Raw genomic sequence first — 19,384 nt, forward strand, 5'->3', positions numbered from 1 at the left:
TGGGAAGAAGAAAATAAACACTGAAAAATCCTCCTTGCAGCCTCAACTGGTCGTCAAAAGCTCAAGAGAACGATTCAACGCCTTTCTCCCGTCCGTGCTCGTGTATGAATCCAACGTACGTGCAATAAATTGGAATTCCGTCTCCAAAACAAATGATTTGAATCCCTCTAGCTATGTTTTTCTCTCCCAAAGAGTGTTCTCCAGTCAAAAACCGCGGCTCTAGAGTGAAGAATGGCCTTTTATATGGTCCCACGGCGGAAAACCTAAAATCTGTCAAAATACGATGTTCGCTCGAGCGGGGTGTCGAGCGCGCGTCGAGCGTTCGACTCTGCCTGATTTCGCTCGAGCGGCCAATGTCTCCGCTCGAGCGATCTTCGTTTTTCAGCAACCTGCTCGAGCTCCCTGTCGAGCGGCAGTCGAGCATTTGAATCTGCCTGAATTCGCTCGAGCGGCCAAAAGCCTCCGCTCGAGCGAACTTGTAAAATCTGCAATATGAAATTTTGCAAGCCATCAGTGTTATTTTGAGGATTTATGATTTAATTACAAAGATGAATTCTAGAATCTTGGTTTTGGGCATTTTCAATTTTCAATTCATGTTTTGTCAATTACTTTCTAATTTAGTTTAATTCTTAATTTAGTTTTATTAATTTCTGAATCTAATTTATTAGTCCTTTACATTCCAATCCGACAATCAAAATCAAAAGACATGAATCTAGTCCATGACTAGTACCCTTTTCCATCCATTGCATATACCATCATTTTATTTTCTCTTTGTAAAGTTTTTCACATTTTTTCAATGAGTTTGATTTCTAAGTAACTTTCCCTGAGGAGACGATCTAGGAATTTATTCCTAATTATTACACGACATCCTCCTGCACTTGGGATAGCATTAGTGCTACTCATTTTTGAGTGAGTGAGGAGGCAATTGTCTGTTGATATGGCCATGAACCTTCCCAGGGCAGCCACTCTCCCCGCCAGTCGTTGAGTCTCGTTCAGATTTTTTGGTGGCTTCATATTGGTTATGGCCTTTATCTTATCTAGAGAAGCTTTAATTCCTCTCTCCAATACAATGAAGCCCAAGAATTTTCCTGATTGGACCTCGAAAGCACATTTCAAGGGGTTGAGCCTCATTTTGTAATGGTGTAAGACTTCAAACGCCATTCGCAAATCCACAAGGTGCTGGGCGGGCTCTTTGCTCTTTACCAACAGGTCATCCACATATATCTCCATGGATTTCCCAATTTGTTCCTTAAACATTCAATTCACCAGCCTCTGGTAAGTCTCCCCTGCATTCTTTAGATCGAAGGGCATAACCTGGTAGCAATGTAGCCCTCGATCTGTGATGAAAGATGTTTTTTCTTCGTCGACAGCTTTCATCCGTATCTGGTTGTAGCCTGAATATGCATCCATGAAGCTTAACATATGATGCCCTGCTGTAGCATCTACAATGACATCAATACGTGGTAAGGGGAAGCTATCTTTCAAGCAAGCTTTGTTTAAATCTGTGAAGTCTACGCACATCCTCTACTTCTTGTTCGCCTTTTTTACCATGACGACATTGGATAACCACTCTGGGTAATGGGCGTCTCTAATGAGGCCGACCGCGAGTAACCTTTCAACTTCCTCACTAATGGCGACATACTTTTCTGCGCTGAACGATCTCTTCTTCTATCATACTACCTTGTGCGTTGGGTCTACGCCCAAACAATGCTCAATCACCTCGTTGTCTATACCAGGCATCTCTTCATGGCTCCATGTGAAAACATCCATGTGTTCTACCAAAAACTGTATCAGGGCTTTTCTATTAGCAGGTGGGATGTGTGTCCCGATATGGGCAGTGGTCCCTGGGTGGTCAGTGTGCAATTCCACGAGTTACAGAGGTTCGTTAACTTCTGCATGCTGCTGAACCTGGTCATCCCTAACTTCTATATCTCTTTCACAAGTTACCGCTACAGGGGGTGGCAGGGGTGGCAAGGCCCCATCCTGCCCTGCCACCATGCAAACTTCCTTCTTAACTTTCTTCAATTCCTGCACATAACATTCTCGGGCCAAAGCTTGTTCGCCTCTCGCCTCTCCCACACCGCCATCTGTTGGGAACTTCATTTTGAGATGGTAAGTGGATGTTACCGCCCTCAAATGGTTGAGGGTCGGTCTTCTTAATATGGCGTTGTAATAAGAAGGAGCTTTCACTATTAAAAAGTCAGTCATCGTGGTTGCTGTAAGCACTCTGGTGCCTGCAGTTACTGGTAGTGTGATTGCTCTTACAAGTTGGATGGTGTCCCCTGAGAAACCCTTCAATGACGTAGGGGAGAGCGTCAGTTTTCCAACATCAATCCCCATTTTGGTAAATGCTTCCCAGAACAGTATATCAGTCGAGCTCCCATTGTCTACTAGTACCCACCAAGTTGTGTAATTGGCTATCACAAGGGTTATTACTAGAGCATTGTCATGCGGATATATAATTCCTTCCCTGTCTGCCTCTTCAAAGGATATCACCATTCGCTCATTGCTAAGCTTTGGTTGTTTATGTAGTCTATCCGCCACGAACACCTCTTCATACCTTGCCTTTCGTGCATACGCCTTTCAGCTGGATGTGGAAATACCACCCCCAGCAAAACCTCCTGCTATGGTCTTTATTTCCCCTATGGGCTCCCTGCTTCGATTGCCTTTTGGGGGCGACCTCGCCCTCCTGTCCTGGCAGTTATTGACATGGTGCTTTCTTTCCGGACTGAAACTCCGCCTTGCTTTTCGCCTAATCTTCTTACGCCTTTTAGGTTTTGACGGCTCCACGACCATTCACTGGTTCCTAATAACTCAGCGACTCTCTTTCTCATGGTCGTACAGTCCTCAGTCTAGTGCGAGCTCGTCTGATGATACTTGCAGTGCCGACCACCCGTTTTGACAGGGCGGTGACTTTCCTTTTCTCTCTCCTCTTCCTGTACTCCCAGATTATTATGCACCAATCTGAAGTTGCGATCTGACTGCCCTTCCCTTGCCTTTTCTTGTCTACTTGGATTACCCTTCTTATCAGCCTGCTTATTTCTCCGTTCAACCAGAGTATCTTCTTTACAAGGGTCCACCAAAGCCTGTAGAGTATCTTCTGCATTGACAAAATCATCAGCCATGTCCATGAACTCCCTGAGGGTGGAAGGAGTCTTCCGGGCCAACTCCCCCATGAAAGGACTGCGTGGCCATACTCCTCCTAAGAGGGCGGCCAGAGTGATCTTCTCATCTTGGTCATTCGTTGTTAAGCGCTCTTTGTTGAAACGGGCCAAGTAGGCTTTTAAATTCTCATCTTCCTTTTGCTTAACCGTTAACAGGTAGGCAACTGGGCGCCGACGTCTTCAGCTAGGCATAAACTGGGTCAAGAACTGCTTTGCCAGTTCCTCAAAGCTATCTATCGACTTTGGCCTAAGGGTCTCGAACCATCCCCAGGCGGTCCCTTTCAAGGTCAAAGGGAAAGCTCGACATGCAATCTTCCCTTGGAAACCGTGGAGCGTGATGTGAGCTTTAAAGTTTTCCAGATGATCTACTGGGTCCTTGGACACGTCGTACATATCTATCTTGGGAACTTTAAACTTCGGCGGGAGCGGCACAACCATAATACGTGCGCTATATGGCAGGTCTGTTTGGTGGAGCAGACTTTCCACTGAGGAAGAACTGCCCATCCTCTTCGCAATTTCCTCATATTTTCCTGCCAACTCCTTTAATTCATCATGCCTCCTTTCTTTCTCTTCGAGTTCAGCATCTTTTTCGACCCTGCAGTGTGCTTCTTGCTCTTCTTGCTCGTTGTGGGCGGGCACATCATCATGGGAATTGGCATTCTTCTGTCTCAAGTCGTCGTTCTCCTTTTGCAAGATTCCCATGGCCTCCAGAGCTTGTTTCAACTTCTTATTTGCTATTGCTAGTCGTGCTTCCATAGATGACGGTCCGGCGTCCATTGTTCGACTTGCTACTGAGCGTGTTACAATTGGCATGTGAGAACCACGATGAACCACAAAGATCCCACAGACGGCTCCAAATGTTCGGGACGTGTCTCACTTCCAATCTTCCACTGCTCAGCCGTTCTTCGTTGATGAAACTCGAGGGGGGCTCCTCCTGCTAATTCTCCGATGCTAAAGTCAATTAAGAGGTTATTGTATTCAAATCTCAAAGATTACCTGTATATATAGGCTTGTTTGTTGTATATATCTCATCTAAGATTTATCGGAACAGATCAAGACTTAGGATTTTGAATAATCCTATCACATCTTGCTGTTTTTATCCTTTCGTTAAAGGTGGCGCCATGTATGTCTTTTTTTTGAATTCCTCTCAACTATCCCTTCGTGACTTTTGGGCTCATACTGGGCCCATACTCTGGGCTTCTTGGTGTTTAATGTATTATGGGCCTTTTTTATATGTTCCAGGGCCCTCCAGTTGGAATGGTCCCTCCAACACTCTTCCTACCAAACCATCTATTCCGATGCATAACTTGAACCAACCAAATTATACAACCCTATTCTAGTCAATACATACATCACTTCCTTCATTAATGTATAACCTAACCAACATGTCACCATAACCTTAACCATGCATAATATACAACTTCAACATAACCTTAACCATGCATAATATACAACTTCAAGTCAACCTTGAGGCTTAAACATCATATATTCATGCTTAGGACCAACTATCCATTACATATGGAAAATCTGTCCTATAAATGCATCAAACCAATTCATACATGTACCTCACCATTTTCTCACCTAAGACCAACATATAGTCTACCCAAACACTCACTTGCTTTTACAAACTTCCTACAAGCCTACAATCCCAACCAACTTTAACACTTCACGCAACCCATCCAAACTACATGTCCTATCCTGACACTTCACATGACATATTCCACATCATGATTACACCACATCCGATCACTTCACACAACACTTCAAACTATATGGCTCATCCCAACACTTGAAGTGGCATCCTGCCACTTCACAACTACCCCATCGTTTCATCACTTCACAAAGCACATTCACAATAGTCCCGCCACTTCACAATCACAACCCCGTCACTTCACGCTAATATAGCCACACAACACAACTGCTCAATAATCTCGTCACTTCACAACACAATGCCACATCACCAACTACATCACAATGCACAACGCCATGTTACCTTACACTACACTCAACCGTACGGTGCTTTCTACGATTCTAACATACTTGTCCATAAGATCTGTCGTTACCCATATCCAAGCATCCTAATTGTTACAGTTATCTTCTGGAGAGAAGAGAATCCAAGCATTTCCACTGGCATCGTTTTTTTTTTTTACAAAATAATCATCATGAGCTTCAACTGCAAAATGCATGCTTAAAAATAGATCACGGGTCTTTTGGAACCTCCTCCTAAAAACATTGGCGGATATATTGGTGGCTTAACAAAGTAATCATTTCAAAGACATTGATGACCTTCCAATGGATCATGTCTGATGAATGTACGACATTGAGGATTACAACAACGTGAAGCAGATGCTCCCTTGGTAGTCCTTCGTTCTCGTTCTACAACTAGTACTTTGGTCAAATCAATATAATCAATAATCCAAGAGAGATCCATATCAAATCAAGGGAAGATAATTCGAAGAATTGGAAATTGGTTTATGATGAATGAGAAGTTGTTAAATGTTGATCTATTTATAGGGCTTAATCGAGATTGCTACCTATAGCTAAAAAGGTTGGCATAAGAAGAGTTGGGAAAATGTGTTTATTAGTTTCAAGAATTGTAGAAATGATGGTTGGATAGAATAATGATTGGCAAAATGTATTTGTTGGTTTCAAGAATTGTAAATGTGATTATATGGTAGAAGAAAGGTTGACAAACGAAAATATTTAGTTTCAAGAATTTTAGATATAATTATTGGATGGAAGGGTTGGCAAAATAAGATACTTGAGAATTAATAATTTAATTATTAATAACATATGATTAGTAGAATTGTTAAATATGAAAAAAAAAATTAGAAAAAAAAATTATTAAATTAATAATATTTTATTATTTTGACAAATAAATTGATTATCCAATATGAGAATCTTTCTTGAATGGAATAGGCAAAAAGTAAAAATGTGACTTTAGCCAAATTTTAGCTTTGCCTTTGCCTATTCCAATACTAAAGCTTAAGGTCTCATATGAATATTGAGATAAAATGAAATGAGAAATTTGGAAATAGTTATGATATAATTTGTGAATAAAAATAAAATGATTTAAGTTGAAATGTTTGAATGTTGAGATCTAAGGATCGAAACGAGCCCCAAGGCCCTAATTGGTTTCATAAATAGTTTCAACATATTTCATCTTATCTCATATCAACATTCAAGCACCTTTCAAAAACAAACACTTTTCAATTTAAAATATTTAAATTTTCAATTTTTTCATCTAATCATTAGCTAATTATTATAACTTTCACAAACTTTCAAAAAAAAAATAAGAAAATAATTCAATTTTTTCAAATCCTAAAATAATAATAATATTTTAACTATATAATATTTTAATTCAAATTTTTTTCTCATTTCTCATAACTCAATAAGATATATTAACTCAAACTATTTCACTATTATATTCAAACTATTTCACTACTATTCACATATTTGTCATCTCATCTTAACATCACGACGAGGGACCTTTTCTAACTAATTTTTTTCTAAACCAATAAAAAACCCAAAGAAGTTGCCACCATGTCTCAGGTTCTTCCAATTATTAAACATGCATTTAATATGAAAAACATATCACCAATACTATATGAAAAATAATAACATGCACCCAGGTAAAAGACGAGAAAAAATAAAAAAACGACGCATCATCTTGTAATATTAATAAAAAAAAAAAATGACATCCTGAAATGAGGAGAAGTCTTTTGACAAAACCAACAACATATCAACAATGACACCTTGAAGACTTCCTATCCTAACATTAAAAATATCTAACAGAAAAAGAAAAAAAAAACAAACAAACAAGCATTTTATGAAACTGCAATATTTCATAAACTTCTGTTTAAGAGTATTGCAAACCAAATTAACAATAAATATATTGACCAGTCAATCGAACTACTCGAAAAGGTTGATTAATCTAAAAGGTTCTTTGAAAGCTTAAATGCATCTGTCCCATCGCTTCCTTTGGGTTTCTTCAGAATGAGACTAGCAAAAGCATGAATAGGCCAAGTGATTCTTCTTGGACACATAGGGAGTAATGAATCCAGAAGCAGAAGCAGAGGACTCGCGAATATTGGCTGGAACAAGTATTTGAGTCCTACCGGCAACAATTCTCTTACCAGCCACGTTGGAATAGAACAGACCAGAGATGGCTGGTACAAAAACATCACTCTCAGAACATACATAGAAGTCAATAACCTTCTCATATTCAGAACCTTCTGAATCTAAGAACTTTTTTCTTTTATCTGCAGGCATTATGCTTTCCTGCAATATTTTCCACCCGTTAAGAGGATTTCAACCACAAGTTAATTAAAAAATGTTAAGTTTAAACAGTTACCCACAACTGAACTGCACAAACAAGCAGTTTTGAATGGAGGCAGAAGAGAGAGAAGAGAGATCCCTCACCTTTGTATATGTTTTAGGGAAGAGATCCTTCAGAGCATCAAGGCTGCTTTGCCATCTGGATTCAGTCAAATACACGGGGGTATCCTTGTCAAATCCCATCTTCCTCAAAAATGCACCAACCTCTTGTGCATTGTAACAACTTCTTGTCCCAGTATCACCATTTTCATGGCAATTCTTCTTCTCCAACATATCAACTCTCAAGTCCACGGCTATAAATTGACCATCTGTCTTTCGGCTCAAAGTTCTTAGACGCTCAACCATTGAGTCAACAACTTCTTGAATCTCTGGTTGCAACTGCAAAGTTCCAAACATTGCCAAACACGCAACTGAATCACTGGAACTTTTTTTGGGCGACTTCTTCATATTCACTGAGGGGAAGTATGTAGCCAGCCGTATGTTTCCCTTTCGCTTATAAACTGGTTCAACGTGTTCTACAATGAACTCTTCTGTTACCCGATTAGGGACTTTCACAACGGCAAGATTTCGTGTTGATATTTCAGCAGGCAGATCTTTTGCCACTCTGACTACACCGTCAAGACTTTTTATAAACTTCTCAACATCATATATTTCTCCAAAGCTCCTGAAAGAAAAATACCCAGATAAAAATTACCCAAAACCTAATTTTAGAATTCAATAGAAAAAGGATGGCATTAGTACACAATTTTCAGCCCAAGTAAATAATATAATTTCTGCTAAAATATCAACGATTTTTTCCAGGTTTCCAGGTTCCCATTGGTAAGGCAACCACATCTCAAAGTCCATATTATTTTGGGTGGCTCAATTAAATTAGTGTTTAATAATACACTAATACAAAGAACAATAAAGATAATAGAAATCATGGCAAAAATGTTTCACATAACTTGCGGAACTAATAGGAAGCAAGTCTTTTAGAGGCATTTGTGAACACTAACCTCTCGTCACCTGGTTTGCTTCCTCTAATGTAAGGAAGCACGAGAGTTGCACCGAGATATCTTGCCACCACAACTGCATCAGTGATCTGGATGCAAATCAGGGAGAGAGTAAGAAAAAGATAAAAGGCTTTGAAAATGTGAAGATTTCTAGGTCAAAACTCATCACAAGATATTAGAGAATGCAATTCAGATCATGAAAGATATTGATCTAGATAATTTATACACAGACAACATTCAAACAAGATGATTCTGCAAATAAGCACACAACTTCAGAAGATAAAAATAGAGTCCTCATCAACTTCAAATACACCAAATCAAGCCATGTTTGATATGTGGATCCAAAATATAGTCACTATCATCAATAAATCCTTGGGTTGATTATCCAGCAACTTGATCAGAAATACTGTAGTGAAAGTTACATAAGTGTTTTCAACTAAGTAATTGATCAAGTTGCTTACTACTTGAGACTCCCTCTTTCCAATCCATCTAATTTTCCACTTTAGAAATGGAATCTTTTAACTGACGATAAGAAGAACGCTATTCTCTTCATTTAGTTACGTTATTAATATTGAGAATAACTATTGTGTAGTAGTCACTCCTTTCCTGTTGGAATATCACACTAATTAATTTAAAAATTGAAGAAATAAGAATAGAGTAAGAGTTTTGAAAATAAAAATTTAATTTTAGAAAAAAGTAAAATTAAAAGATCAAAACCAAAAAATAAAAAAATAAAAATAGAAAAGAAGGGCAAGGCAGCGAGGACCCTTAGGCATGCTTGGTAAATGAAAGTTTCTCTAACTTTTAATAAGCATTTTAGATGTGTTTTGCATTGGGTTTTGTGAAAGTGGTTAGGTAGAATGAAAAACTATTTTAAATAAAAAAAAAATTATTTATTTGCACTGAGTTTTGTAACACAAATAGGCAACTAGAATGAAAAGTTGTTTTGGAAAAAAAAAAAAAACTATTTAAGATGTGTTTTGTACTGGATTTCCTAAAAGTTTTATTTCAAGCAAAATTGAGGCAAAAGATAAGATGAAATAAAATTTTGAGAAATGAAAATTCTTTCTGGAGTTCAAAAAATGTTTGGATTGGAAGAGAAAAACTTCTAATACCAAGCACCAAGCATACCCTTCCCTTTAACAACTAGGTTTTATCTCACTCCCCCCTCCCTTCTCCTTCCCCTTTTGGGTTGGCTCAAGTGGTAAAGGCCTTGGTCTTGGAGGTATGCTCCCTCCAGGTCTAAGGTTCAAATCCAATTTGGTGCAAACAATTTCTAGGGATCATCGGACTGAGGGAACTTTCCCTTGAATTACTGTAAGTGCACTTGCAGGAAATTCCTTGCTAAGAGCATGTGCTTCCCTGGAATTAGTCGGAATTTGTTCTCGGATACCTAGTGCCAAAAAAAAAAAAAAATAATGCATACCCTTCCCTTTGCATAGTAACACCCTTGATGTACCCACCCTTAGCAAGGTGGTGGCATTGGCCAGGATGGCAATCCAACCTGTTTGAAGGTGGAGTATGATCCACCCTCACAAGATGGATCATGATGAGGACCTACTGTCTTTGGCCCTTGCAAGTGGACCCCAACCATAGGTAAGGGGAGGCCCCCTACCAGCACAACCATCTCTTAAGGGGGTGGTTGCGCTGGATATGGCTCAAGGCATAGGGGACCTTGTCTCTTTTTCATTTTTATTTTTATTTTTGTTTTTAAATTTTTACTTTTTTTCCACTCTTTCTCTAAATTAGTTTTTGTTTTAAATTTTTTTAGAATGTTTGGTTTTACAATTTTACATTTCTATTTTTTTTTTAATTTATAATTTTTTAACATTATGAAAATTGCAATATGAGCGTTGGAGTCAAATCTCGAATTTGAGTATATTGTGTATTCTCATGTGACATTAATTGAAGAGAAAAGAATAACAAGCCCTATTCAAACTACCAAAAAATTGCAATGTATCCTCACCATAAAAAAATTAATGAACCTATAAAAACATTAACAAATGAACATTTAAAAAATTAATGGTAAAAATATGAAATTAAAAAATAATCTTTTTGAAACATAACATTATTTTTTTAAAGGATAAAAAATTTAAAAAAAAAAAAGGAAATAATTTCTGGAAATATATTTTTAAAAATATATTTTAAATTCCTCACAATTTAATTTTTATTTAAAATTTTATTTTTAATTTTAATAATGATATTTTGTCATGTTTTAGAAAATTTAGGAGTGTTTTGAAGAGGAAAACGTGGTTCATGGCAATTGTTTGGTAGTTTGGGGTGGCAAATTGGGTGGTACTATAAGGGAACATAGAACATATGTATTTACCCACCCCCACCCCCCCCAAAAAAAAAAAAAAAAATCTAAGATGATGATTTATTTAAAAATAAAAAATAAAGGAAAGAAGTCCATAAAAATGAAAATTAGAATTTTATCATAAGGGTGTTCTAGGAAATTTAAGTACAATATGATTCCATTCACTAGTCTATTGGACTGTATTAAACAGTGAACTACATAATCAGGGTTCTAAATAGTGCAACAATTAAATAAGAAATATAACTCCATTTCCCAATAATAGCTTTCAAGTTCCCAAATAGTAATTCCGCATATTACACGTGCTGTAAGAGAATTCTCATTTAATTCCTTCTAAGAATGGAAAGGGATTAATATGCAGCATTTTCAAAGTCATCACAGGGGAAAATTGTTTGTATTCAAAAACACTCTCAACTCATCTCATCTCATCTAATCATTACAACTTTGCCAAACTTTCAAACAAAATATAATAAACAATCCAACTTTTTCAAATCCCAAAACAAAATTAATATTAAAAAAATTATATTCTAACAATATTTTATTCAACTTTCATCTCATCTCATCTTAACACAACTCACTATCCAAACCTCCCCTAAATGTTCAATGGAATCTCATACTATTAGAAAAGGTGAAAAGGTAAGACTAGTAGTCGCATGTTTTCTATATTTGAAGATAGGATGAACCTTGGGATAGATCCCAAGAATAATTTTAGACGTGTGGGGCAGAATTGGTCTTGTTGGCCATACTGTTCAGTAAACATAAAATAGAGAGATTTTTTATAAATAATATAGAGATAAGGTACTATCAATTTTGGTACAACTAAAAGGGATAGTCGACATTGTAAAACCTATATAATACTATCACAAGAAAGCGCAACAAAATAAGGACTGAAAAATCTAACAAGACATCAGACTCAAGAATGATAGTGTAAAACTCTTCGGATGCTCTCAGTTTTGGTTGAAAATGGACTCCTAAAAGGGTTCCCGATTGGTAACCCGGACAGGGACACTATTATCATTTCTCATCTCCTGTTTGCAGATGATACACTTATAATGTGTGAAGCCGAGCAAAATCAGATGCAAGTGCTAAAGACCTTACTCTTCTGCTTCGAGGCCGTCTTTGGGTTCAAGGTGAATTTGGAAAAATCAGAGTTGGTGCCAATTGGGGAAGTTTCTAATATTCGCCACCTAGCGAGAATGATGGGGCGTAAGATATCTTCATTCCTTATGACTTACCTTTAGGGAGTGCCTCAAGGGCGTCCATGGTTTGGGATTCAGTAATCGAAAAAGTAGAGCAGAGATTGGTGGGGTGGAAGAGGTTGTAATTGTCAAAAGGTGGAAGGATTACATTGATAAAGAGTACACTCTCTAACTTACATACTTATTTCTTATCTCTTTTCCCAATACCAGCAAGTGTGGCGGTTTGTATTGAGAAGCTCCAACGAGATTTCTTTTTTTTTTTTTTGGGGGGGGGGGGGGGGGGGGGGGGGGGGGGGGCTTGGGGGAGGAGTTCAAGTTCCACTTAGTTAAGTGGGAGTAGGTGTGTCGTCCTATATCAGGGGGAGGCTTGGGGGTTATAAACCTAAGGACCTTCAACCGTGCCCTATTAGGCAAATGGCTGTGGAGATTTGCCAAGGAACATGACTCTCTATGGAAATTGGTGGTTGAGAAGAAGTATGGTGGTTTATGGGGGGAGTGGTGTACTAGAGAAGTAAGGGGAGCTTATGGAGTGGGGTTATGGAAACATATAAGAAGAGGATGGGCGGTTTTTAACCGTCATGTAAAACTTTGTGTGGGCACGGGATCAAGGATCAAATTCTGGAGAGATGTTTGGTGTGCTAGTAGGGCTTTGAAAGACTGTATCCTCCTCTGTTCCAGTTGGCTAGAGATAAGGATGCTTCAGTGGCAGACGTTATAGAGTTAAGAGGGGGGCCAGATTCTTTGGAACATTAATTTTAGTAGGGCTGCACAAGATTGGGAATTAAGTATTTTCGTAGACTTCCATAGCCTCATATACTCCATAAGACCAAATAGCCAGCAAGAGGATGTTTTGTGGTGGTCTCTAACAGGCAAAGGTAACTTTTCAGTTCGATCTTTCTATAAGGCCCTCACCCATGAGCCCACTTCTCTGTGCCCCTGGAGAAATAAAGCTCCTCCTAAATTATCATTCTTTGTTTGGACTGCCTCTCTGGGAAAGATACTTACCATAGATAATTTGAGAAAAAGAAGGATAATTATCGCAGACGGGTGTTGCATGTGCAGAAGAGGGGGAGAGTCGGTAGACCATCTCCTTCTACACTATGATATGGTAAGGGCCCTTTGGAATGAGGTATTCTCGCGACTGGATATGGCTTGGGTGATGCCTAAAACTGTGGAGGCGGCGCTAGCCAGCTGGTCAAATATAAGGGACAGAAAACCAATTAAAACTATTTGGAAGATGATCCCCCTATGCATTATATGGTGCGTATGACAGGAGCGAAATGAGAGGACCTTCAAGGACCAGGAAAGATCAGTGGAGGAGCTTAAACTTTTATTTTTTAGAACACTTTGTAACTGGGCTATTGCTGTGGATTTTAATGGCATGGCCATGCATGATTTTCTTGTCTCTAATGTGCCTACCTAGTTAGGACGTTAGAGTTGTAATACTGGCTTTTCCATTGATCAATATAATTTGTTTATTTATCAAAAAAAAAAAAAAAACTCTTCAATTGAGCGATCAAGTATGCCATGCAACATACAAAAAATGGGAAAGAAAGAAAAAGAAAATCTCATGATGGTGATATTCACCAACTAGGAGAAACAGGTCGTGAGCTATGTACCCTGTCCAATTCATATTGCAAAAAGTAGTAGTATAGCTTGTCCAATTGAAAGGCAAGTAGTACAATTTAGCAACAATTAAAGGAAGCAAAATTAATCAGGATAAAAACCAAACTTGATTTTGTTCCAACTTCAGTTAGGTCTGATTGAGCCTTGCCAGTCTAACTCAAAATAAGATAATAAGAAAAGATTGGAAAAGGATTGAACTGGAGAAACTAAGAGATAAATATTTTTAACCATAGATTTTAGAAGATAAAAGAAGCACTAACAAATTTAGGCCTTGTTTGTTTTCAGAGATGAGATGAGATAAGTTGAATAAAATATTATTAGAATATATTATTTTTGTATTGGGATTTGAAAAAGTTGAATTATTTATTTTATTTTGTATGGGAAATTGAAAAGGTTGTAATGATTAAGATGAGATGAGAGTTTTGTGAAAGTGAACAAGGCCTTAGTCTGCATGCTAAACATAAAAGAAGGTCCAGATCAAGTACCTAATTATGTAAGATAAAGATAGAGTAAGGCATTAAAGATCATCTAATGGTGATGCAGCGCCTATATAGATGGGGATTAGAAGTTTCTTGAGATTAATGCATTGAATAGAAAAACTATGAATGACAGTTATGCAAGGCAGGATCATGGCTTTTATTGCTGTGCAATCAATGTATGGAATAACCAAACGACTCAGATTTATTAATAGTGGTCAGCCTTTAGAAACAAGACACAGAGCAGAAAAACAAATCTATGAATAATGTAAGGGAAAAGAAAAACTCAATAGAAAAACAGAACAAAAAAATAATTTCAGGGAATTCCAATGTACATTTTTCACAAATAAAAGAAAATCATAAATAGAGACACTTTTTTTTTTTTAAGAAAAAATTTTATTCAATGAAGGAAATAGTAACACTTTGTCCAGAGAATATTGATGCCTCAAAGAAAATCTATGGAAGTATCAAAAAGTGATGAGATGCGGTAACTAAACAGTTGCAATATTTAATCATCTAAAAGAACCATTTACAATAGAATTCATAAAACTATTGATCAAAAAAGAATTCATAAAACTAGTTAGAAGTAGTCCTGTGCTGTTCAAAATAACAATATGAACAAAGATATCTTAAACTTTGTATGATCAATAGCTTTTTACTTGGTTTCTTGAAGTAAGCAGTTCATAGAACTGGGAGCTTAGTCATAGCATCTGGTTAAGCTCACAACACTAAAATAACTACTATTTTATGAATACAATCACAACTTCAGTTATGTCAACACCAATCACCTAGAACACGAACATTAAAATTAATTCAAGGATTGAGATTTGACATTTTGAACTCATGAAAGCACACTTTAAGATTTCAATCAGTGGTAGTATCATTAAAAAATGATTTTGGTGATGCAGTGCAGGTTGGCAAATCTTCTAAAGTGGCTATAAAGTTTGGTCTTCATAGATGCACCACAGACCATTTAGTACCCATTTACAGATTAACGCAGGCTAATTATCCTTATAATATATGTGTAATACCACGGATTGTGGGAAGGTGGTAAATGGGATTCCACATTGCTAGGGAGGGAGAAGTTCAAACCCATTATAATGATTTCAAAATGATCTATTACAACCTTGACAAATCTGTGAGCCCAGATGTGCCTTGAGCATTCCTTGGGTTGTCACAAATGGCATCAGAGCCAAACAAAACTAGAAACGAGCAACTTGAGCCATGGGTCTATTGTCTCCATGTGTTTCCATCAGCATGCAAGGCAGCATCATTAAGACCCCTCTTTCCTCATTTGTCTTTCACAAACATAGTTTTTTTTTTTTTAAGGCACTTCACAAACATAGAGTTAGGACAAGCTTTGGGTGTGAGATGAGATGAGAATTTTGTGAATAGTAGTAAGATAGTTTGTGAATAATAATAGTGAGATAGTTTGAGTTAATGTTTTATGGGGTTTAGGGAAATGAGAAAGAAAAGGTTGAATAAAAATATTATAAAGTTAAAATATAGTTAGAATATAATTTGTTAATATAATTTTTGTTTGGGGATTTGAAAAGGTTGAATTGTTTTTTATTTTTTGTTTGAAAGTTTGGGAAAGTTGTAATAATTAGTTTGAAAAAGTTGTAATGATTATTTTGAAAGTATTTGTGTTTGAGTGATGTTTGGGAAGGAGATAGGATGAGATGAGGCGCGAATTTTGGGATGGAAACTTTTTCCAAACAAGCCCTTAATGGGAGTGGGTACAAATAATGAAATTACAGTTATTACAATAATTTTGCAACTAGTATATATTGTATGAAATTAATATGGTTATAATTGATTGTCTAATAATGATTAAAGATAGCACGCGGACAAACAATATTATCAAAAGGCATGTTTTAGGCTATTGGTTAAAAAGTCTCCTATAAATGATCCAGCTGACGCTAGGATGCATAACTCAAGCAATTACTCTGAATTGTTAATGGGGATACCTGAGAGACATGGTACTCGGGGCCATTAGTTAACGAGAAAGTGACAAACCCGTCTGTCAGCTCCACATCGTCTGCAAATTAAAGAAGCAGATGGAAATATATTGGTCAAGGATTACAATAATATAACCATCACATTAAGAACAAATCGATCTTTACCCAAAATCGGCTTATTCCAACATTGTTTCAGTTGCTGCCCATCCTCCTTCCAAAGACCCCCACTCTTTCTAGAAAGAGAAACAGCACCCTCCTCCATATCTAAATCAACATCTCTTGCTCCACCAGGAAATTTTCCCTGTACCAAAACAAATGAGTTATTCCTCACAAGAACAAAGAAAACTTGGTTAAATTTTGACACGAATTGAACTAGAATTTGCAAACTCTTTGGCAACAGCAAATATACAGTTGAATAAGCCTAAAACAAAGAAGCGAAATATCAAATACGTTTTAACGCTCTTCTTGCTAAGTACATTTCAGAAAACAAAGATAAGCAGGGCCTCAAACTACCAATTGACAAAACTTCTTGAACCTTTAGGAAGCAATTTTTTTTTTTTTTTTCAAGTGGGCCTACCAATTGTCAAAATGCACTAGAATTTTTATATATAGAAGTATGAAAAGCTCATTTTCCCTCTCTTCCTCCTCTTAACTGTTTTTCCCTATTAAAGAAACATAGACAGAGGCGCAGAGCAAATAATTCTGCAAAACTTCCACAATAATGAACTGATTTTAAAGAGAAAAAAAATGGTCTGCGCCATGATCCCAGTAAATACATCTCATAAATCTGACAGTAAAACAATGTAACAGGAATATACGCTTCGAAGCGAAATGTGAACCAGATCAGATGCAGTGAAAGTAAAACAATAACCTATATAACGGGAACAAGTCATATAGGAGTGGATCGGGTTAGAGAAAGTCGGAGGCGGTTGAGCTTACTTCAACAGAATCGAAATGGTCACGCTTGATCATGTTTCCCAGCATCACGAACATGGTCAACGTTAGAACCGCAGCCACCACTTGCCTCAAGTCCACACCCATTCTCTCTCTCTCAGATTTGATTCAGGTTAAGAAAGATTTAATTTGAGAGAAAGATAGAGAGAGAGTGAGAGATTGAGTTCTGTGCTCTAGGAAGGTAGAATGGAAAGTTAAAAGACACGTTACACGGAGGGAGAGAAGGCACTGAATCCGCTAGGAATTTCTTAATACACCACCGACAGTTTCGCGAGAAAATGACGGCCTGCCTAAAATCTTTGTCTTCTTCCTTTTTTTTTTTTTTTTTTTTTTTTTTTTTTTTTTTTTTACCCCTTCCCCCACACCCCAAACAAAGTAATTCTCATATATACTTATCAAAATTCTCTAACTAAAGAGATTATTAAATTTATTTTAAAATAAAATTAATTTTATAATTCAATGAATTACATATAAAATTATATTAATTATAAAATTATAAAAAATAAATTTATTTTAAAATAATAAATAAATTTAATAATATTATACTGCTCTTTTATTTTTCTATTGTATTACTGTTATGTTGCTTTATTGTTTTATGTTAAAGTTCATTTTAATTATCCATTAAATGGTATAATTCAAGTCTTGAGTTATATTCTAGACATTTTAAATCATAAAGATTACCAAAAACTAATCCTATGAGCGTAATAATAATTCATCATGAACTTAAAAGAAAACAACAATTAATGAAACAAGATTATAATTTAATGATGGCTAAATATCATGTATTTCAAAGTAGACAAATAGCTATAATAGAATGAAAAGATCATTACGACTTCTTAAGAGTGGAAATCAAAAGTATAAGAAATCATCTAAATATTCTTACTTTATACAAAATAAATAAAGAAATAAATCATTGATACAAATTTTAAACAATGATAATTTATATAAAAGAAAATGAAATATATTAGGAGTCTTGTATTGGTAAGTCATGAAAATCCGTTGGTCATCTCATTTATGTTGGAGAAGCTTTAAGGGTAGTCTCCATAGTGTTCTCTAAAGATATTTACTTATTTTTCTTTGAATACAGGAAATCTTTGTTTTAAAAATCTGTCTCAATGAATTTATTTAAATAAGATGAATCCACCACTAGTATACCTATAGAATCTAAACATGATAATATTAACTAAGAAGATTATAGTATAATAGATATAGAAAGAAATTTACAAGATTGGACAATTCCTAATATTCTTAAAAATCAAATATACAAACAATCTACTTTATGTTCTAAATTATCATTTCTTATTAATTATATTATTAAAATGGTAGAAAAAACTATTAGTCTAAATAATGATTATGAATCATTACAATTATTAACAAAAATAACTATTAAACAATATAAAGAATAAAAACATTCTTTTATACATATTGGATTAGTACAAGGAGCTATAAAACTACTCATCAGAAGCGGATTAAATGCCTCAGTATTACTATGTCTAAGAGATGGAAGACACTATAATTTTCATAATTCATTAGTTGGAATGATAAAATCTAGCCTGTTTCAAGGTCTAGTTTATTTTAATTCTTATCCTAATTACTCACTTTTATTATTTGATACTAATATTTTACATGTTTTAACATTAAATATTAAAACAAATGGTTATCATATGATGAAAGTATCACATCTTTTAACTGTAGTATATAGAATCTATTATAAGCTGATGAAAATAACATTAAAGCCACAAGTTTTTATTATCAGTCCAAAAGGTTATACATTATTATTACAATCTAGCACACCAAATTCTAGGAGCATATGATTTCTTTAATTATAATAATTTATAATGGAAACTTTTCTTATAATTTTATATTTAGGAGCATATGATTTTTTTTTCATTCTAATTAAATTAATTTTTAATTATATTTTCAATGATATTTTTTAATATAACTGTAATATCTAAAATTATATGATTGCTCTCATTTAAAATGTCATCTAAATATCTTAACTTGTCCTCCTTTCTTCTATCCAACTAAATATCTACATTCTCCATCTATATTTTTGGCCAATTTTCCTTAAACCCAATAACCAGAATAAGAATAAAAATATTAAAATGACATTACTAGGTGAAATAAGAATAAAAAAGACAATAAATCTAGGGAAATGATTTTAATATACTGTTACTGTTAGGTTGGGGCCAAATAAGAATAAGATAATTTTATTACAGTTGAGAATCTTGAGATCAAATTTGTTAAACCATTTTGATTTAGAGAAAGTTCGGGTAGGAAGTTGAGACCAGATAAAATGAAATAAAAGTTGAATAAAATATTATTAAAATATTATTTTTATTTTATAATTTGAAAAAATT

At 35.7% G+C, this 19,384-nt stretch overlaps 2 protein-coding genes across 2 annotated transcripts; both read right to left on the bottom strand.

The window, feature by feature from the left end:
• Positions 1–1,872: 1,872 nt before the first annotated feature.
• Positions 1,873–2,499, bottom strand: LOC122301710. Its single transcript, XM_043113100.1, has one exon. The coding sequence runs from the start codon at positions 2,497–2,499 to the stop codon at positions 1,873–1,875; it is 627 nt and encodes a 208-aa protein (XP_042969034.1).
• A 4,490-nt stretch (positions 2,500–6,989) lies between these two features.
• LOC122300124 (protein MANNAN SYNTHESIS-RELATED 1) lies at positions 6,990–17,279 on the bottom strand. Its single transcript, XM_043110547.1, has 6 exons — positions 17,010–17,279; positions 16,236–16,371; positions 16,080–16,150; positions 8,498–8,583; positions 7,587–8,166; positions 6,990–7,445 (listed from the first exon to the last, which is right to left on the bottom strand). The coding sequence occupies exons 1-6, from the start codon at positions 17,109–17,111 to the stop codon at positions 7,167–7,169; spliced, it is 1,254 nt and encodes a 417-aa protein (XP_042966481.1). The 5' UTR covers positions 17,112–17,279; the 3' UTR covers positions 6,990–7,166.
• Positions 17,280–19,384: the final 2,105 nt, after the last annotated feature.

The sequence above is a fragment of the Carya illinoinensis genome, chromosome 2 (genome assembly GCF_018687715.1).
Source record: "Carya illinoinensis cultivar Pawnee chromosome 2, C.illinoinensisPawnee_v1, whole genome shotgun sequence".
NCBI lineage: Eukaryota > Viridiplantae > Streptophyta > Magnoliopsida > Fagales > Juglandaceae > Carya > Carya illinoinensis.

Coding starts and splice junctions, on each gene's coding strand:
- LOC122300124 (XM_043110547.1), bottom strand. CDS start 17,111: ATGGGTGTGGACTTGAGGCAAGTGGTGGCTGCGGTTCTAACGTTGACC. Junction 8,584..16,079: donor CCGAGTACCATGTCTCTCAG/GTATCCCCATTA, acceptor ATTTGCATCCAG/ATCACTGATGCAGTTGTGGT. Junction 8,167..8,497: donor AGCAAACCAGGTGACGAGAG/GTTAGTGTTCAC, acceptor TTTTTCTTTCAG/GAGCTTTGGAGAAATATATG.
- LOC122301710 (XM_043113100.1), bottom strand. CDS start 2,499: ATGGTGATATCCTTTGAAGAGGCAGACAGGGAAGGAATTATATATCCG.